Source organism: Schistocerca serialis, chromosome 3, assembly GCF_023864345.2.
Source record: "Schistocerca serialis cubense isolate TAMUIC-IGC-003099 chromosome 3, iqSchSeri2.2, whole genome shotgun sequence".
NCBI lineage: Eukaryota > Metazoa > Arthropoda > Insecta > Orthoptera > Acrididae > Schistocerca > Schistocerca serialis.
In genome coordinates, this window is record NC_064640.1 from 678,064,939 (window position 1) to 678,087,917 (window position 22,979).

At 38.5% G+C, this 22,979-nt stretch overlaps 1 protein-coding gene across 1 annotated transcript in view; it reads right to left on the minus strand.

Annotated features, from left to right (window-relative positions):
- Nucleotides 1–22,979, minus strand: part of LOC126470558 (zinc finger protein 135-like) — a 95,095-nt gene that overhangs the window by 14,882 nt on the left and 57,234 nt on the right. The window contains exons 4-5 of the mRNA XM_050098496.1: nt 20,190–20,372; nt 15,542–15,597 (exon numbers count right to left, since the gene is read on the minus strand). Coding sequence (XP_049954453.1) covers nt 15,542–15,597; nt 20,190–20,372 — 239 coding nt within the window. The remainder of the gene's footprint in view (nt 1–15,541; nt 15,598–20,189; nt 20,373–22,979) is intronic.

Sequence of the window (22,979 nt, forward strand, 5' to 3'; positions counted from 1 at the left end):
TACAAGAAGGTGCTGAGTCAGAATGTGAAGACATACACAGAAATAACCCAGAAAAAGAAGAAGTAGATGACATTAGTGATCATGATTTGATACATAGTGAATACCTTTCAGAGATTGATCAAAGTGAAGGCTCTTCTTCTGCTGAAAAAGAAGAAAGCCCAGGGAACTATTTTTATGGTAAGAACAGATATAAACGGAGTAAACCTGCCCCACTTCATTGTATATGACAGGACAATATTGTACAAGAGAGTGTGGGATTGAAAGGACCTGCTGATTATAAAAATGAAATGTTGCCAGTAGAGGGTTGGGAACTATTATTTACCAATGATATGATTGAGACTATAGAGCACCATACCAACAAAAAAACTTTAGGATAAATATGTAACTCCATTATTGTGGCTGTATTATGATAAAAACATTGACTGCTATGGGTTACGAGCTTATCTTGAATTACTTCTGTTTACTTCAATACTCTAGTCAAATCATGAAGAAGTTCAATCGCTATGGACAACTGATTTTACTGGTAGAGAGATTTTTTGAAGTGTAATGGGAATAAACAATTTTTATTCATACATTTCAATGTTACCTTTGATGACATCAGTACACAAGAAGAAAGAAAAATCTACAGATTAACTGGCACTGCTATGAGAAATTTATGAAAAGTTAATTAACAATGGTAGCACGAACTTTTCTTGTTCAAAATATTTGTGTGTTGGTGAAATGTTGGTAAAATTTTGAGGAAGGTGCTCATTCAAAATGTTTATCAAAAGTAACCTGGAAAATATGGTCTGAGAATGCAGCGTATTTGCGATGTGAGAACGCATTGCTTACATAATGCATTTATATGCTCTGGAAAACCGCTTAACCTCTCACAGTACCAACACAGGATGTGCTATAACTTAGAAAGGCATTTTATGGAACTAACAGAAACTTCACTGGAGGAAGTTGGTTTACATCTTTTGAGTTAGCAGATGAATTATTGAACCAAATACTAACATGTGGGTACTGTATGAAAAAACAAATGGGAAATTTCTCACAAGTTTTTGTCTAATAAAAGATGATCCACTGAAACATCATTAGCAGGGTTGCCCTGCTGTGAGCAAAAGTCTTAAGTAGTAACATCAACATCTTTTGTAATGAACTGGTTTTAGATGGAGAAAGCAAGACAAATGGTAGATGTGTTTCATTAAGACCATTTATATTTTATTTCAGTAAAAGGAAACACATTTGGTGACAAAAGATATGTATTTCCTCGGAGTCGCAAGACAGATTTAAAATATCTTCACTGTGTTCAGAAATAACTTCAGAATAAAGTAGGCCTCTTGAAAAAAATGTATAAGGTGGGGAAGAATTGTGTAAACCATCACTGTAGGTAACCACCAATAAAATGTTGGTTCTACTATGTTCGTTATTGTCTGTTATTACCCACTGTGTTGTATCTATTATTTTACAGGTATTGTATGAGTTTTCTTCTGAGAAATATATGAGTACATAGCATACACACTGCTAGTGACTGACACAATTTTCGTCTTCTTATCATCCATACTTTCTAACATATAAACTACTTTTGAAGAGTCAAACTGTACTAGAACAAATAAAATATCTATAAAACACCACACTGTACAACATACTCGCGGTGAGACAGTCCCAATTCCTGAAATCCATTGCCCATGGTCTCTGGCCTGCTGAGGAATACCACAGTCCTGGGTCCATGGATAAACCATGAAAATCCACTGCATTACACCACACATAAAGAGACCCGGCCTGTGGGCAGATCAGTGAGACTAGATCTGACGGGCAGTGCCTGCACATTAGTAGGAACTGAATGGCTTCAGATCAGCAGGCCCGATCAATTACAGATACCCACAGAAACAGCCTGCAGTTTTGGCCCATCATGGAAATCCACTTGTGTGGCCAACTATTCACGAGCCACAGGCAATGTGTTCATGAAATGGGACAACAGTGATCAATCCATGCAACAAACAACTTTTTCAAATACTCTGAGAATCAATATTAATGAGGATAGGTAGCAACTCAACGTAAAGATGATTGCTCAGCCACAGGCTGGCATGTAGAAAAAACAATCACACTTTCAGAACTAAATTATCAGCCACAGCTTTTGTCAGACAACATGAACACATACACATTCACACAATCACTCAGACACAACTCATACAGTTGACCACCATCTCCGGCTGCTGCATCTACAGTATCTCAGAATCAGATCAAAACAAACCAATCCTCATGCCTCCCTGCCTCTCATTGGCAGCTATTAGGTTAACAGCAAGAAATGGTGACAGCACTGACTGCAAGCAGAGGGGAGTGGTAAGAAGGGGATAAGCAGTAGGAATGAAGGAGTATGGAAGCGGCACATGTACTCAGCAGCACCCAGCCAGCGACGGTGCATGACACAGCCAGCGACGGTGCACGACACATGAGTAAACAAACAATTTCATCTACTTAGATAAAAATGAGACTTATCCAGTGTTTTTTCAAATTTCTCTGATTTCCCTGACATGTTTGAAATTCCCTGATATTCCCTGATTTCCAGAATCTGTGGCAATCCTGATTATTTGGATTTATACAAGCCAAGGCATTTGTGCCATTCATTCCAAAGAAGTATAAAAGTGTAGTTTAATCTTCTATGCATCACAAAGTGTCTGTAAATCCATGATCAAAGAAACCTGAAATTACAGAATTTTATAATAACATTAAAGGCGGAGCTGATGCCTTAGGTTTGAAATGCTCAAACTACTCTTGTTCGAGTAGAACAAGAGGATGGCTGAATGCAGTCTTTGGTGCTATACTTTTAGGTCAGTTCTAACCTAAATTAAAAAAAAAAAAAAAAATCAGCCATAGAGAATACGTCAAGTCCATTGCAATGAGTCCCGTAAAGCCATATGCTTGCAACAAATTAGAAAATAGCCCAAATTTGGCCAAAGATATATGGGAATTATATGCAAATTAGTTGGCAGAGAAAAAACTTTATCAATGCCTAATGCAGATAAGCCTGGTCATGGTGCTTCTAAAAAGACGAAGGTCAAAAGATAAAAAGAGTTCTCTCATACGTAACAGTTGAAAAAAATTATTTGTAAGCCTCATTCAAAAACAATTATTGATTGTCCTGTGAACCCAAAGGAAATCGATGATTTTGTAGGCACATAATTTCATTTTATCTTCCTATTCTGTTAAAAAAAAAAAACAAACAAAAAAACAAAGAATTTAATCAGAAGTTAATTTTTGATTTCATTTTTATGCCATTTTATCCTAGCTATAAAAATAAAAAACCAAAAAGACATGATTTTTGTAAATGACTTAAAATTTCTGTTAAGGCTGATTATTATAACCACAATATATGATTTAAATAATAAATATGTTGCCTATTATTATGTACATGTATAAATATCCAAGTTATTTACAATAATTACTTATACACATACCTAAACTCTGCTGGCGTACTTCTAGAACCCATACGTGACTGTATATTACCAAGAACAGTATGTGTACTTAATGGTGATAATTACTACTAACACAACCTATGACTGACCCAGAACCTACACCTCGGACAGGGTAACTGATGGCCTAAGTAGCTATAGGCCAGCATTTTTCCAAAATTGATCTTGTAGACACTTTTTCGTAACTCCCCTTACATATGGAGTCTGAATGTTTCACGTTTACCAACATCTCAGTTAGTTCTTGTCATTACAAACTCTTCCCTTCCGTGTTACCAGTGCACCAGCAATTTTTCCTTTGGTTCCTGTGGACCATCAATCCAAGGAGTTTCAAACTGTGCAAACTATCTGGATGGTATCACAACAACCAAGGAAGAACATTTACAGAATCTACTTCTACTCTCCGAGACACTAAAATCTAATGGACCCAGAGGTTAAACATTTAGGCCACATTCTAACATAGTAGGCAAAGCTCTAGTTTGTGAAGATTAATAATCCAATCATCAACACCTGTCTGTCAACCTCACATAACTACTGTCTTTTCTAGGAAAGAGCGACTATTATTGCAGTTTTATTGCCAAAGCTTCCCACACATCCAGGCCTCTAAATAATCTTGGAAAAAAAAAGTCTTCACTTTCAACAGACACCCTAATGTCAATGAGCCACTGACAGCTTAAAACAATGCCTCAAAACAGCAACCTGCCTGGGTTACCTATGATTCAGCAAAACATATCAGTCTAACACCTTGTAACGGTTTAATTACATCCAGGTTGTTTCTTCTCCCCTAACGTATTAATCCCAAAATGGGAAGGTAGAATAATAAATTTCAAATGTTTGCCAAGTATGGGAAAAAAGGCGGCAAGTGGAAAAAATTTTTGTTATTAATCATTTTGTGATAATATGTTTCATATTCTTGTCAACTGATAGCTTCTGAACTGCCACCCAGTTTTGAGCTTCTGGGAAAGAAGTACTCGGGTGAAGGATGCGAAAGTTGTGGACATGTGGAAGTATCACCTAACAACGGAATTCACAACTCAATGTTGCCATGCCCTCAACAACAAGAATGATATAAAATGTATACATCAGGGTGTATACGCAGACAAGGAAAAAAATTCCCGGATTTTTCCCGGATTTCCCGGTTAAAAACACACTTTCTCGCGGGTGAAAATACACTTTTTCTGTGTTAAGCTACAGTACACTTTTCCTCGAAACTGTAAAACTTATCAATCCTTTGAATGGTAATGGTTTTATACACCGGCGTAGAATTTCTCAGCCGTTTAGAAAACGAAACTCATAAGGCCATGTACACTGCATATTTTCGTATTACGAAAGTATAAATTCGAATTCCACTAAACACCACATGTTACTTTCCGAAGCATTGAAAACGAGATAGCGATGTGCTTTTGTACGCCAGTCATAGCACATGTCACGTGATTTCGCCAGCTGATACAGCGGGTATTCAGAGCTTAGGACACGTGATGTAGTCAGCTAATAGCATCATCACTGATAAGTGGCGCATACACACAAATAGGAAAAGTTAATGGTGTAAATTAATATACATGGTGTTGCTACAAGAAAAGCAAAGCTTTCACATATAATAATTGTCTCGACGATTAATAAGCTGCAAGAGAAGCTAAACTTTCACGTATAATGTTGATCTTTTTTGCGCATGTTAAACTTTAAGATACATCACACAGATGTGCCAGTAAAATTTTTAATACTGACATAAATGTCTGATCTTCTGGGCTCGAATTTTTTGCTAAATGGTCTTCCTCAAATAGTTGAGTTTTCAAGAGTCAAACGCTCTGTGATTTAAGAAATTCATCACACATTCTTGCACTTAGTTCATCTTGTGTAAAAGGAAATTTACTTTTAAAGTAACGCTCTTCAATCAATCATTCGCAATATTTTCCCGCGACCTGTTACAAAGAGATTCGTTTCAGCAGTTGCCAGAGAGCGCCAGATAACAGGCGCTTGCGCAGCTATGATGACGCAGGAAGCCCGTATGTTCGTACGTGTAAAACATTAAAAGATCTTACATAAAGAAACAAGACATCAGAGGAATTTCTTGAACCATACTAAAATGCATAATTCGGCTTAAAGTGCACATTTGTATGTCCAGATTCGGTTGTAAATTTTCTTGGAGTACCAGTACTGTATTATCTCATTTTTGGTTCTTTATTATGGCATAATGCCATACGTGCTAGAAGATGAAAGCATGCTCTTTTTAAATGCAGTGAACAGTTGAAACTAGCCAATAGTGTGGAATTAAACACTTCGTTTCAAATAAATTGACTGCCTCAGTGGAAAAGATTAATAAAGCCAATTTCTTTAGCAAACCAACAAAAATAACTTCATTGTTCAGCAAGGCGATTAATGCTTAATTGAAATTGCCGCCCGGGGCAGATACCCCGGTTTGCTCCCAGTAAATACGGCAGCTTGTGCTCGCCAGTAAAATTTTTCCGGGTAGCATCTTGCTGCCTACTTATACAGCTAACAGCCATACTTTTGTGGCCAGAAGTGGGAGAAGGCACATGCGCATCTCAACTGCGCATGCGCATGGGCCCGCTCGCAACTGCTCACACGAATCTAATGTAAACAGTTGTGACAACATGCTCATCGGAGGCAATTTGTTGTTATGAAGCGTCGCATAGTCTTCCTCAAGCCTTTGACACATTTTGCTACTGGCAGACACTTGTATGAGCACTTGTTGCATATATGGTGCATTTCCTTCACAACTTAGGTTTTATTTTAGTTTTTTCCTATCGCTCATGTTTTACTGCTGCAGTATTATTCTGCAGTAGCGGGATGCAGTAATATCCTTTGTTAGAGTGTTATTTCTTACCAGTCAAAATTACAAAAATTTAACTGAAAACTAAAACAAAAAAATATCCCGGAATTCTAAAATATTCCCGTGTTTTTCCCGGATCTCCCGGTTGTCCCGGGTCGTATACGCCCTGACACATTAGCTGTAACTTTGTATTCATTCCTGACAGACGTCTTTATATTTCTGTACCAAGCCTGATTCATTACTGCTAAAATTATTAGTATTCATAAACAGTTAGTGTGTCAATATTTTGAGGTGCAGTGACCCCATTGTTCTCTGCAGAATTTATGCAGATATTACATGTTGCCAGTAATTCGTTGTTTCCTTTTACATAGTGAGAGTATATGCACGATACTGTGATTACTAATTTTTATTACTAAGTACTGGGTGGAATTATGACACTGATTTATTCTTAGTTTTACAATGGAGCACTCTTTGGAATTGAATCGCACCACGAGTGATGGAACTTGGTTGTCAGAGCGAGTTGAACATTTCAGTACAGTCAGTTGCATATTTTAGGGTCCCAGTCATGATTTTCATGTTGGAACATTAATAGTTTCAGGGGACTAACTTTATGCCACTAACAGAGCTGGTCACCTGAGATAAAAAATTAAAAATTTATGATTTACCGAAGAAGTACTTCCAATTAAAGTCAGTCTTTCCATATAACAGGGTTATCACAATCTGATGCCTTGAAACATGCTATAGGAGTTTTCTTGTTGCAAAAACCTACTGATAACTCAGAGGAGTGAACTGATTATGTCGCACAGACATCAACTCCTACACTCAGGAGCCATAGTGTTTTCACACTGATAAGGCCACCTCTTAAAACTTTAATGGGTACTGGTTGACATTAAAGGATGAGGCTCTCAAGAAACAGCAGCAGAACCAATTCTTTGATCACTCACTTCCTATGTTCAACATATGTGGCCGGAGCATGCTCTCTCACAAATTTCTCCAGTGCTCAGCATTTATTTCAGCATCCACCAACAGTTAAAGTATGTGTGGCTTAACCAGAGCAACAGAAACCAAGACTGCAGAGTGGTCATTTAGATGACCTGGATGAAAACTCAGCTTGACATTACACTTACTGGCCAGGAATAACGGGCAGTGTTGAGCAGATGGTTTACATGCACAGCTCACAAGGTGGCATCACACCTCGATCAACGTCATAGCACCCATGACAGTGTGTCCACAATGGCTATGCCAACACATTCATCAGCAACATCCATCTGGTGACTGCATGCACACTCTAGAATTTCCATATGTGGGGAGCACCACATCCACAATAATACAGGCTACACTCAAATCTACTAAAAATGTTTTACCCAGTACAAGTACCATACAAATCCTATCTCCAAGAATGGTTCTCAGTTTTATTTGGACCAATTTCAATAGTTTTGCCTTCAAAAAGGAATCTGAAATACCTAAACACCTCCATCCTATCGTGCTGCAAATAGAGATGCAGAATGATTTGTTCATATGTTCAAAAGTCAAAATAAGATACCCTCTGTAGAGACAAAGTATGCATCTTGTGCAAAATGCACCAGAACAGTTTATATGAAGTACTAGTTCAATAAACAAATAGTCCAAAAACAGCCATCGTTGGAGAAACTGCCAGAGGGCAGTTGATTAACATTAAGAAGGCAAACACATGAATCTGCTGGAGATAACTGCACTGGTCTTGTGGGACGGTACCAATTGCAAATGAATGTGCGGTTTTCTGAATGACATAGCAAGTTTTGAAGTCTATCAGTATACTGAAGAGCACGCTTCATACCCAACAACATTGCAAGGAACACCTACAGGCTGCTTTAAAAGGTCATTACAAACATTCACAGCACACCACATAAATCAGTGGTGGTGCAACACAAAGGCATGTCCAATTACTTTAATTTTATTTTTTAATGAATATGCCAAACTACGCGAAATACAAAATATGACTGTTTTCTTTCAAATCTCAACATTATAGATTAGATTATATTAACACAGAACAAAAGTCCTAACACTGACAAAATGTAAAATCTGATTCAGGTATCTACTAAAAATATAGAGTGCACTCCAGAATTAACCTTTTACTCTACAACTTGGTTGGTAAGAGGATAACCCACAAAATGCAGAGTTCCAGGTTTGAGTACTGGTCCTGCACACATTTTTAATCTGCAATGAAGTCTCTTCAAATGTAATGCCTATGTGTCTAAATGCTAGAATGAATGCCATCTCCTCATAAAAATGAACAGTGTTACCAGTTCCGTTATTATGTGGCTATGAAAAATAAGTCACAGTTTATGTTCACAAAATCACTGTATTTATTCAAAATAGTCTCCCCCTGACAAAACACAGCTGAAATCGTTTTAAAAGTGTTTTCAAACAGTAACTGTAGTCCTCTTTTGGACTAGCATTTAGTACTGCAGTACACTTTTCTTGGATGTTCTTAATTGCATCTCACTGTGTCCTTTAATTGCTAAACTCAATTTGGGGAACAATCAGAAGTCAGTCAGGGCCACATCTGGTGAATACAGTGGGTGATCCTAGACTGTGATCTATTTGCTGGCCAAAAACTTGCACACAACCTTCGCTTTGTGAGCTGGGATGTCTTCATGGAGGAGTAACCAGTAACCTGCCTCTCAGTATTCGGGTCAAGATTGACGAATTCTCACCAACAAACACTGGACTCAAACTTTATGAGGCTTCACTGCTCCACTGCCATTTTCTGACAAGTGTCAGACATGTATTGTTACTAGTGGCCAGGATGCCTGCTGCGGTAGTGCTAGTGCTTTGACTTTCTACACAGCACTTTTTGAAACTTAAGGATCGTAAGGCTACAACTCACCATGAGATAGCATTGCAGTTTGGAATTTCACATAAGCAGCCCTAACAGAACTGTTACACACCATGTATTTTGATGCATTCTTATAAGATTTTGTGTAGCATAGCTGCTGTAAAGGATTTTAAGTTATGTAAGTTAGAAACAGATGAATAACAATCTAGATAAAAATTTAGTGATAGAATCCATTTCGAAGTACTCTCTCTCTCTCTCAGCTCCTGGAGCCTTTTTCTCAACTGTCAAAATGACTCTGTTTTCTCTAAGCAGCAAGGAATTTACATGATTGAAAAAACATTCAATTCGAGAAAAGTGCAAATAGTAGTAAAACTAATCATGCTTTTTGACCACATTTCATTGAATTCACCTCAAAGTTTATTCACACTTTAACTATCATTCAGTAAATTCCACCAAAACACTGTACAGTGTACATAAAAATGGCAGGTATGAAACATTTTTAAAATACAAATTATTTCTTGCCTATATAAATACTGCGTGCAAGTCATCAGCAAAACAGCTGTCATCATAATTACAATTATCACCACTTTCTAAATTAATAATAATAATATAATTTACTCTGGCTTCAGTTATGCCATGCCCAATTACTTTTTTATGTTTCCGTCCACTGCAGTCATGTCAAATTAGTTTCAAAACTTGAAACAACTGGGACTAATGAGGATATATGCTTTTTCCTTACCGAAAAATGTTTTAATAAAAAATGATGACATATATTCTTTAAATGTTATGCAAATATCTGCTAGAATATTTATTCCTCTGACAAAACTTCTAGCTTTGTCCATGCCAGCTGAATTGGACTTAAGTTATAGGTGTGTGGCAAACAATACAGAAGAGTAGGCTTCAAGTATTTTATCAACTTTAAATATTTTATCATTCAACTGTGCCATAATGAAGTAAAAAAACATCATTTTCCTCACCAGCATCCATGTTGTTTTTTAGCAACCACTAGATCATTTCACTTTTATTAAAGCCTGTAATTGGTCATTTGTTGCACTTTTTACTGTCTGAAGCACTGTCCCCAACAATAATAGCTTCAGGTTGCAAATTTGGAAAAACAGTGAAACCCCATTTTTATATTCCTGCATTTTACATTTTCCCATTTTTTATGTTCATATTTGTTGGTCCCTATGGTACGCTGTCAATACAATGCTTTCTCGTCATTAACGATTCTATGTTACAACATTTCCTGCATTTTTAGTTTTCTTTGATGTTATCACAACCTTTAACATTGGTTTTCATACATACATCTGCAAAAAGTACATCATATTCCTGCTCAGTCAGCCTTGGAACGCACAGTTACTGCTCATGCAATGTAGTGTTAACACAGTAAGCAAGACATTCATTGTCAGCGTGTTGGCTCATAGCTGCCTTATTACACATTCAAAGTGTTTGGAAGGGTGGGAAAGGATGCTGACTTGGTGTCTTAATGATAATCATGATCTGATGATACTGACTGTAGTAGCAACCTTCCTTCTGCTCGCTGCATTGCATTACAAAAGCTTTAATTTAATTTCACAGTTATTTACACAAATAAACACCATTTTTGAAGAAGGCTGTCTCTATAATTTGCTTTCACGAATTGCTGTTACTTCCATGTGAAATACACCAATCTGTACTGTGTGTGCAGCCTTAGGCTGGTACTACCTAACGGCAGATGTAAACATTTCTCCTCAAGATGCTCCATAACATGATAGCATGACGACAATATGATATCATCTCAGATACTGATAACCTGCCAGTGCAAATGGAATACTTTCAAACTATGTTCCTGGAAAATGGATATTCGTCTCAGCAGATATGGAGTAATACAGTCATATAAACAGTAGAACTAGGAAGATGATGAGGCCTCCAAGATAGTTCACCTGCTATATATTGGAAATGTTTCTGCAAAAAAACAAAAGGCTAATTTCATATTTTGAACAACATAAAGAGAATGACAGTAAGAGTAATGTCTTCATTGAAACATTGCGACTAGAAGAGAATGCCACTCTGCTGATAATCTGTGAAGATTTCAAAGCTGAAATACGCCGAGAAAGCCTGCAATCGCATTTCCATTTTTCACTAGTTGGTTGTAACATTTTCCTATCCTGTTTTGACCATCAACACCAATTTACTTTCACTTTCTTGTAAACTTAATATGTTTGATGGTTTATATCTCATGATGTCATGGGGGGAAAATTGTCTGAATTTCACATGTTTGTGACTATAATCAGTCTGTTGATCTCAATAAAAATTTGTTGTCATTCATGTGCAAGCAATGACTTTTTGCATGTGCAAAGTATTGCAACTGATCAGCTGAAATCACTTTCTGGACTGCCTATTTAACTTTAACAATAACACTGGATTACTTCAACAGAAAACTGTTTACTGGAGAAATATGACAGACCTGTAAGACAGTGTCAAAGTTGTGAACCAAGCTATGTCAGTACCACAGATGAAATTTAAATATACCCCATGTGATATACACTGTATATATTGGCAGTATTTTAATGAACTAGGCCTAATATAAAAACATACATTACAGTTGTTCACTGTAACAGTAAATATTTGATTCAAGAAACAAAAAGAAAATTTTAATGAGTTGTAAATATAAAAATGACTGAAACATCATTGGATACAATTGACTCAGAGGGAAGAAGTCATACATTTTGAAAATAATAGTTTTGAAAACAAGGGAGATTATTACTCCCAGTGTGCCTGTGGGACCATACTGACCCCAGTGATACTAGGAAGGTTAGAGACAATAATTACTAAAATATGGAAAATTTCTTAATACACAAACTGCTGGTAACAGGAATGTAAGGGGAGATGCATTAACTTGGAAATGAAGTCTAATGCTTATGGACATGAATACCAAAAGAAAATTTCAATTAGTAAAGCTTATTATGTGAAATGATTACAAAAACAATTAAACTGTAAATTTAAGACCCAATTAGTACGTTAATTTCACAGGTTACAAGTTTAGTGCTGAAGTACTGAATTTAAGTAATCGTCCACATCATGGACATTGCAAGGAATAACTGTATTTTTCAAAACTATGTTAATGGGAAACAACCTGAAGGTTGGTTTGAACAGCAAAGTGCTTTACTAGGTTTGATCCTACTGGAGGTGGTATGCCCCTACCTTACTCAGACTTCGAACTGACTTACCAAGGCAATTATATGGGTACCTACAGTTTAATGTGGTACAGAGCCCTTTGATTTTTTGCTGACTTAACTTCACTTTAGCTGCATTGTCCATTCACTCTCCAATATTCTAAAGACACATTTCTCAATAACAAAAGCACCGAATTTACTACAGATTTTGTTTAACTTGATAATGTCACAAATTTAACTGCAGAGTAAGAAAGGCCAATTTGTTTTTTAACTAAATTCCTTCTCAATATTTATAATAAAAATTATCACTATCTTGACATAGTCCTAAGTAAATGTATTGCTTCCTATAAGGATAGATAGTGACCTCTTTCTACATATTTTTACTTTGAAAATAATAAAATTATAATTACATACAAGATTTAGAATTTCTGATGTCAGTTATGATAAGTAATTATAAAGTGTACTGTCTTACCCTCATACCCATCCAGCCTATTAAACTAAGTACAGGAATCTATAAAGGAACAAGCTTCCCTAAAAAAAACACACATAATAGCAGTAAGGTTTCCTTTTCATAAACCATGTTCAACAGATAAAGATTTCCTTGTCATGTCCAAACGAGCTACAACACTGCTGGATTACAAAACCAGTGCTGATGTAAACTGTTTTCATTATGAAATATTTTTCAGTAAATCTCAGATGCAAATGCAGCCTTCAATGTGATGTGATGAATGACAAATACAGATACAGTTCTATATTTGAACATAACTATTTTGCCCACCAAGCGATTCACATACACCTATCGCATTAACTTTGAAGCTATACATCAAGGAAGGAAGGGGGTGAAAAAAATATTGAACATGAAAATATATGGGCAGAAGGCACTTCCACAATTTCATGAATTTTAGGCAATAAACCAATAAACAGCAGGTTAAAAGCAATTCTTCAAGATTCACGATTTGTGACCCCCTACACACACACACACACACACACACACACACACACACACACACACCTCTTTTTTGTTTGCTAAGGATGATTATAAGCAATGAGGGCAAACAGTGGGCAAAAATCCCTAAGAGGATAAGGAGAAAGTAGCATCTAATGAACATATGTCCACAAATGCATATTTCTATGCTGGATGCCATTTTACCTACATCCTAAAGCTCCCTGTACAACATGTTCAAGACACCGTCATTTCATGCAAGAGGGTGGTGGTACTGTTGTCCAGGATGGCAGTGTTACACAGCACGCTCTTTGCACAGGATAGCAGTGTTACTCAGCACTCTCCTACAGAATGAATTGGCAACAGCAAACAGAACAACATAGCCTTTGGATAAAGGCACACAAATTACAAGTGGATAGCTGAACAAAAGAAGTATACTCGTTGATTGCAACTGCACCAGAAACTGTCTCTCATATGTGTAGGCAGGTAAATAACTGCCAGACACATTTTGGGATAAGTCATCTTTCCACAAGTTGTAACTGCATTTCCTACAAGGACACATTATTTCCCTTGTTGGAACAAGTGCCTTTCATAGTATGAATGGTCATGTGGCTGCTACTTGTCAGCACTTTAGCCCATTGCAGATTACAGGATGGAGGTACACTGATGTCTCCCCAGTCCGTGAACTGTGCAAGTTGCCCACTTACCTCACCCACCTTGTCACCAGAATTGAGCCCACAAGACCTGCAGCACGTACCAAAGGTGTTGTGTACACGGAGCCAACCCAAGATGTGTAAAATGGTGGAACAATGCATTTGTGATGCTTGTGACACTATTTTGATGCAGGTTGGTGAATCTGAATGAGTGTTGCAGTCTGTGTTGTGACTTGTACATAGATGCAATGCGGTCCAGGGTGGTCGCAAGCAACGTTGGTAGCACATTGTCCACTAGAACGTAGTGCGTGAAATGTTTCGTGGTACATATCAAATAGCCTCTGGCATAAAAGCCACACATTCCAGAACAAACTTTCATTAAACTTTATTTGCTCCTTATCCTCTCAGGGATGCAATTTATCACAGTCATCCTGTTTACATATTGAGTGACCATCATGAGAGTCATCTGGTGCCTTTTCTCTGGCATTTCTGAAGCTATTTCCAGGTCTGTTTTTGTGGTGTATAGGCGATGTCAGCCAAAATAGAAACTGCACATGTGGTACTTTTATGCGAGGCCCAGTGTTGGTGGGAAATGCTATTTTATCTCTCATTATAAAGAAAATGTTGTCTAAATTACAGCTCTCCAGTTTTACAGCAATCTCATGTTATTTTGGCATAGTATTCTATTCAGGGATATTTATTAATGATAACATGAAAAATAATCAATTTTTTCAGCAGTAATTGAAAACAACAGCCAAATTGCGCCACACTGTCTTTTTAGTACCCTCACACCACTGTGGTGCACTGCATCGCCTGTTGAGTCCCATCAAACTGCTGTGTCATGAAACTGTGAAATCAGTGTAGAGTTGCATGATTTCTTATTTTTTGCTGTCATATCAATAAATATCCATTAACTGCATATCACACTGAATCCTCCCAGATAACTGAGCATTTTAAAGTGTCAGTTCCTGGATACAGGCAAGCAAGCCTGCTCTTGATCGAATCCACCATGCACATCAACAATGAGATCTTGAGAGCTGGTGAGCTAACCAGCCAGGGTATGGTTTTTAGGTGGTTTTCCACATCCAACTAGGTAAACATTGGGCAGGTCCCCACATCCTGTTTCAGATGCACGCTACAGAAACATTCGAAAAATATTATAAGACTTCAACACGAGATTACTTTGCATGCTGGCAGACGGAGTACATGAATCCCATCCCAGGGGCAGTAGTGGTGTCAAGAAGGGCATACAGCCACCAACTACCACTAACATTTCCAAAACAATGCTGACCCCACACGAGAATGGGAAAAGGCAAAACAAGAAGAAGAAGAAGAAGAAGAAGAAGAAGAAGAAGAAGAACTGTGTATCACATTGAGTTTGCTCTGTCAACTTGGCACATAAATTTACAGTTTAGACAACATTTTGCCTATAATGAGAATCACAATAATTTTTTTCTGCTGACAGTGGACATCATAGCAAATACCTCATGTCTGAACTGATTGCACATACATATCACAAAAACAGAACTGAAAACATCTTTAGAAAGACCATATAATAGGCATCTGATGACTCTTGGAATGGACACACAGTGCGTACACAAACATCAAATTAAGTCTATCTTTTCGAAAAAATTACTATGATGTATGTAAACAACTGAATTCAAAATAAAGAGAAAAAGAAAGGGGGGAAAAATCTGTTCTACTATTGACAGAGTCAGGAAACACCTACCTTTTCAGAACCCTTGAACTGCTGTTGTTGACAGTCTTCTCACTCTCTGCATTTCCCTGTAATATGCATTGCTATGTCTCAATAAAGATAATAATGGGAACATAATAAGTAACTTAAATGAAAAGCAATACTGTTATGGTACTAAATAGCATACACACGAAGAAATAAAAAAAGACTGTACCAGTCTTCTGCAACTAGGTAGGAACACTTCTATACCTCATAAAAAGCCACGTAAAAAAAAGAACATATTCAGAACAAACAAAAAGGAAAATTATAGCAAAGTTGTTTGCAACCCAAAGGTTGTTTGAGTATCATAGTAGTTTATTAGATTTGCTCCCTATTGCTGCAATACCATCCAGCCAGTTTAAAGTGGTCTACACTTTTATACTGGTTATGAACTACAGTACAACTTGAGCTTTTTTGCATATACAAAGCATCACATTACAGCAACCAAGTGTCTAAATGGTACCAGATTTTGATTTGCATTTAAAGTTATAGTAAAAATTTACAGCTATGAACACTGTATAGTACATGGTACAGGCATCAGCACTTTGTTAGTAGTAGTTTGCTTTCCTGCTCCTTTCTGGCATGGAGAAAGAGAAAAATGACTGCCTGTATGAACCTTCTCTCTTTTATCTAGACCGTATGCAAAATGAATAGTCTATAGTGAAATCAGCACAATCCTCAACAATCTAAGTGAAATACTGGTTCTCTAGCTTCATCTATCAGCTTTATGCTAGAGAAATAAAACCTTTGATCGAATGATTCTCGTTTAAATCACTCTAGCAGCTCCATAATACAATACTGACTAAACTGTCCAGTTGAAATTACAGGAAGATTCCTTTCATAACCCCAATGGATGTGCAGATGAATGATACAGATGTCTCAATAAGTATAACATCACACACATTCAGTGAAAGTGCCTGCAGCAGGAACAAGAAATATACTGCAGGTATATCATACGAGCTTATGAAGTGAAACAAATATAAGGTCATCCTGCGGCAGACTCTCTGCCCTAGCTGCTGTTATCCAACTAGCCTCCACAAGTGGTATCTGCAGCACCGACTGTCTACTGTATGTTTAACACTACGGATCATGAACTTGTGGTTCCCATTATGATAACAAACTCTGTGTTATCCAGCTAAGTAATGCTTGGACTTTACACTCTTGCTTTGGAATGATTTCTTGCATTTATCGAGACCATGAACATCCCTATCCCACTTTCTTAGCATACATTATCTTTTCCCATAAAATTCTCATGAGTTGTTGACCGTGTCATGTTGTACAATGATCTACCAAAATTACAGAGACTATTGCAAGTGGCCTTTATCATATTACATAATATTTCATTAGATGCCGCGAAGAAGACTACTTGCTGAAATTTGTTAGATCTTTTGCAACATGACACTGTCTACAACTAACTTACTTACTTACACTAGGGAAGATGGCCACTGTGTTTCAAGCAGAAATATTCATTTATTCAGACAGCCAAGCAGTCCTGAAAGCACTGCCAGCCTCTGCAACAATATCAAAGATCGTGGCAGAATGCCACAAAGTCCTTGTGGAGCTAGGGGAAAGCAATAGGGTAAACCTGTTGTGGGTCTCTGGTCACTCAGAGATTAGTAGTAATGAGCAAGCCAATAGATTGGCCAGGATGGGGGCGATGACACCATTTATTGGACTGGAACCTGTCCTGACAATCACCAAGGCAATGATAAAAATAAAATTACGAGACTGGACAAGGAGACAGCATGTAGAATATCAGGCTTAAGTCCAAAAGCAAAAACATGAAAATGCATTGATGCCGAAGCCATGTTCTAAGATAAGTCTCTCAATCCTGGGCTTCAACAGGAGAGAAATAAAGCTCATGGTTGGACTATTGACAGGCCATGGGAATTTCAAAAAACACCTACATACAAGGGGGTAATAGAAGAATACCCCAAATGTAGGACGTGTGGTGTGGGTGTGGAAACAGCATCACACTTGATCTTCAAATGCGAGGCATTGGAGATTAAAAAGAAACAGAATATTCGGATCAACCAGACCTGAAGAAATTGTGTCTAGTAAAGCACTGGTAAAGGAACTCGTTGCACTATTCAAAGCCATTTACTAGAGACACAGGGAACGATACCGCACAATAAACTGTTTCAGTGCGGGCAGTAGTGGGCTTGACCAATGTTGTTTTTGCTTCCCTGATAAAATCAAATTAAATAAAATCAACTTCGAAAAAATCTCCTCTACTCGAATGACATTACAAAAAAAATCTCTATCTTGAAATCTATGTGACAAAGTACTTTATTTCAGAGTGTTGGTAGTGGATATTATGCATGCGCACACTGACATTAGGCAGTGGGTGAAAATTCAGCTGAGTTAACAAATAACTTCTACTAGTACGAGGGTCACTCGGTAAGTAATGCACCACATTTTTTTCTTCGACAATTCTTTATTGAACATAATGAGAATTAAACACACGAAAAAATGGTGTTTCATCTACACAACCTATTTTTCCCTGAAATCTCCATCCCGTTCTATGGTCTTCCTCCAGTGCGAAACAAGAGTGTGTGTGACCCGTTGGTACCAATCCTTGTCCTGATGGCGGAGCCAGTGCTTCACTGTGTGAATCATCTCCTCATCATCCTCAAAATGTCCACGAATGGCATCCTTTAATCGCCCAAACAAGTGGAAGTCCAAGGGGCTAGGTCAGCGCTGTAGAGTGGATGGGGTAACACTGTCCAACCCTGTTTTGCAATGTGTTCAGCAGTCCTCAGACTTGTGTGAGGCTGAGTGTTATTGCGTTGCTGCAAAACATCCCGTGGGTTGCTGTGGTGCCAAAGTCGCCGGAAGCACGTCTTGAGTTTGCCTTTGAATTAATGCTACCGCCCCTTGGCATCACATCAATGAGAATCGCACCTTCACAGTCCCAGAACATGGTGATCATGACCTTACCGGCGGAAGGAGTTGGTCTGAATTTTTTTTTTCTGTGGGGAGTTGGAATGGTGACATTCCATCAATTGTGGTTTTGTTTTGGGCTCGAAATGATTAACCCAGGTTTCATCACCTGTCACAATTCAGGACAAGGAGGCCTCCATCACAGTTTCAGAAAGTCACAAAAAAAATCAAAACAAATGTTTTTTCTGGGTGATTTGTGACCCACTGTCAGATACTGCGGGACCCGTCTCGCACACACTTTTGAACATCCAAGAGTGCAGATAATTGTATCCACACCTCCTTTGCTGATTGACAAATACAGTGCCAACTGCCGAGTCATAATGTGTCTGTCCTTGTGAATGACAACATCAGTTCACTGCAACATGTCAAGTGTGACAGCTGTGGATGGTCTCCCCGACCGCTGCAAATCATGGAGCCCTACTGAACAGCCTTCTGATGACCTCACCCTACGTGCCCAGTGATTAACTGCACTTCTGTCAATATCAGAAGCTCCATACACTTTGCACAAGTGTTTGTGAATATTCCCCACAGTTCCTTTCTCTGCAGTGAGAAATTCAATGATGGCACATTGCTTATGACGTACATCACCTACAGACGACATTTTGAAACTGTCCTGCAGCTACGCTATCTGCTGGATGTGAGGGAAACTTGATGCGCTCTCTCAGGAGACTTCAAATAATACATTCATAATGTTTGCATTCATAGTATTGTTTTCTGCTGAGAAAAAAAAATTGAGTGCATCACTTTCTAGGCAACCCTTGTACATATCTCAGATCATTGTAAAGCACTGTGTAGTGTTCATCAATCAGCAATTCACTGTTCAAGCCACTGACAAATCCAAAATCATCTTTGCGAGTCTTCGACAATCGCTAACAGAGGTAACGCATCTATTTCATGCATGTTCATTACTGTACAGAAACTGTGTGGTTTGCAAGGGTTTGAGTTTGGTGAATGCCTGAAGAACATTATCTGCCATCAGGTGTAGTGCCAGTGATGTGTGAAGATGGTGGTGTTACAGTGTGGGGTGTTTTTTGCAGTTAGGGTGTGGTTTCCTTACTGCACTTAAGAAAATGCAAAAGGACATTAACACATTTTGCAGCGTTGTGTTCTGCATGCAGTAGAAAAACAGTTCGGAGATGACGAGTGTTTGTATCAGCATGATAATACACCTGTCATTATGCAAAATCTTTGGTAAGCCTATGGTTTGTAGACAATAACATTCCTGAAATTGATTGGCCTGCTGCGAGTCCTGACGAGAACTCAATGGAACACCTTTGGGACAAGTTAGAATGTAAGTTTTAAGCATTGAAGAATGTCAATGTCAACATCAACAACAGCAAAAATGGAGATGCAACTCCATAATACTACAATGATATTATAGCAAATGGAAGGTCAGACTCAGACTAAGTAGTTAAATAAAGATCAGTCAGCACATTAACTATTTTGTGCTTTTTTTTTTAATTTTTGCAGTGAAAATTTCCTGTCATGCATAAACATAGTGTGTAATACAGTGTATAATCTCCAATAAACACTGTTTTGCTTCACTGACAGTAATGCAACAGAAAATAAAAATGACGAGACACATTCTGAATTTACAGATGTACTGGTAAATAAGTGCAAAAGTAAATTTATGCTATAACATTGTTATGAGCAATGGAATATTGATATGCTGACATAAAACAGAAATTATTCAACTCACATAACTATTCTCGAAAGGCTCTGCCTTTGATTTGTCTTTTTCCACACAGTCTTCATTAAAGCTTAGGACATTCTTCAGTTCTTCACTCAAGAGTACTGCATTCTGGCTCTCAGGCAAAACAGAATGTGCTCGAAGCTTATCATTTTTGAAACACCGTATACTGGAAGTCTCACTGGAAAAATTCTGTAAAGGAAAACACAACTTTACAATATATATTTTATACAATTAGTAACCATCTGCAATATACCATGTACAGTAAAAACGGATTTCACTTGGACTCCAATGAATGGTTCAAGTGGCTTTCTTTATTCATGGGTACTGATAACTTGTATCTGTCACGTAAGGAAGTTCTGCCCTAAAAGTAAATGATCAGTTATCATGACTGTAAAATATTAACCTGAAAATGCTGCACCGTATTTGGAGCAATTGAGAACCAAATTCTGTTTTCCATTGACACAGTTGGCTACACTAATTACAAGACTATACCTTCATTAAAGGTAATTTGTCATCTGTATCTACATCTATACTCTGCCAACCACTGAAGTGCATGATAGAGGGTGTGTCCCATTGTACCAGTTATTAAGGTTCCTTCCTGTTCCAGTCATGTGTGGAGTGTGGGAAGAATGACTGCTTAAATGACTTTGTGTGTGTGTGTGTGTGTGTGTGTGTGTGTGTGTGTGTGTGTGTGTGTGCGCGCTGTATGGCTACCTTATTGGTGTAATACATTTATTCACATTCACATATTACCAACACTATTTTATATAACAACACTTCTTTATCTTGTCATCCATTAGTTTTGGAACACTTGCCAGCATACCACTTTGCATTTGCAGTTACCATCTATAGTTAAGGTTAGTACTATAAATTTAATGTTTCTTTATGACCTGCCCTCATCCTGACTGATCACTTTTCTTTGTTTACCTTTCCCTCGACCTACTCATTTTGTGTTAACTCTGCTTTGCTGTTACTATCCAGCACATTGACAATTATTTCTATGAAATTCTTGGGCAACAAGTATGTGCATCATATTCTACATTACACACATTACTGTATTACTTTGATATGCATAAAAGTGACATACAGTAAATTATGAAACTATTAAAAAATTCTGAATCCATACATTCTCTCTTTTTCGCCACAGGTACTGTGCATAGTAGTGCTTTGACAAGAAACTCAATTATATTCACTTCTCTAATATCAGCAGCACTTACTTTTATCCTAATTATTGTGGTGGCCTGTTTGACATTGATCTCATTACAGATATGCATTATGAAGCTATGCTGATTAATGACTACTACACAGAAACATATTCTTTATGAATACAGCTTAAAACAAAGTCAACAACATGCAGAACCTCATCAACAGTAGGCATGTGCTCAAAGACTTTTCTAGCATCACAGCTACCTCTAATTCAATTACAAAAGAGGGTATATGAAGACTTTCCATTGGGCAACAAATGACATGGCAATATAATAGCTAAATCTTTGTAATTAAAAGCCTCTGATAATGTTTGCTATGTTAGTGCCCTGGAAAGTAAGAGGGAAAATTCAACACATCTGAATTTAAAAAGGAATGGAGAACAAGCTAGTACTGATCCTAAATAGTCAAGGAACTGAATCTGGTCCATTTGAATGATCCATTCCAGACCCAACCAGAAAATATTTATGGAAAACATAAATTTAAAGCCCTCTACACTTGAGCAGAAGTCCAGTGTCACAACTACCACGTCACTTCACTTAATTACAACTGTGGGAAGAATATGTGAGCTACCAGACAAGGCTTGTAATTCAGTTTCTTTGGCAATAAGGGCACACGAGTAAGAACAGAGCAAGCGGGAACAACGACAGGAAAGTGAAAGAAAGCAGAGGGAGGGAGTGCGATTTGAGCATATAGTAAATAAAGGTGGAGGGAACATGCAAAGTCTGAGAACAGCAGAAGCAAGGGAGTAGGGAGGGAGCTAGGGTGCAACAAAAGAAGCAAGGGTTGAAGAGAAGAGAAGGGGAGGGGAAGAGAAGGGGAGGGGAAGAGAAGGGGAGGGGAGGGGAGGGGCAGAGAAGGGGAGGGGAGGGGCAGAGAAGGGGAGGGGAGGGGCAGAGAAGGGGAGGGGAGGGGCAGAGAAGGGGAGGGGAGGGGCAGAGAAGGGGAGGGGAGGGGAGGGGAAGAGAAGGGGAGAGGAGGGGAAGAGAAGGGGAGGGGAAGAGAAGGGGAGGGGAAGAGAAGGGGAGGGGAAGAGAAGGGGAGGGGAAGAGAAGGGGAGGGGAAGAGAAGGGGAGGGGAAGAGAAGGGGAGGGGAAGAGAAGGGGAGGGGAAGAGAAGGGGAGGGGAAGAGAAGGGGAGGGGAAGAGAAGGGGAGGGGAGGGGAAGAGAAGGGGAGGGGAGGGGAAGAGAAGGGGAGGGGAAGAGAAGGGGAGGGGAGGGGAAAGGGAGGGGAGGGGAAAGGGGGAGGGGAGGGGAAGAGAAGGGGAATGTGCGCTGGTATGAAACTTCCTGGCAGATTAAAACTGTGTGCCGGACTGAAACTTGACGGAGTGAAAATGTCATTCTGAAAACATCCCCCATGCTGTGGCTAAGCCATGTCTCCGCAATATCCTTTCTTTCAGGAGTGCTAGTTCTGCAAGGTCTGCAGGAGAGCTTCAGTTAAGTTTGGAAGGTAGGAGACAAGGTACTGGCAGAAGTAAAGCTGTGAGGACGGGGTGCGAGTCGTGCTTGGGTAGCTCAGCTGGTAGAGCACTTGCCCGCGAAAGGCAAAGGTCCCGAGTTCGAGTCTCGGTCCAGCACACAGTTTTAATC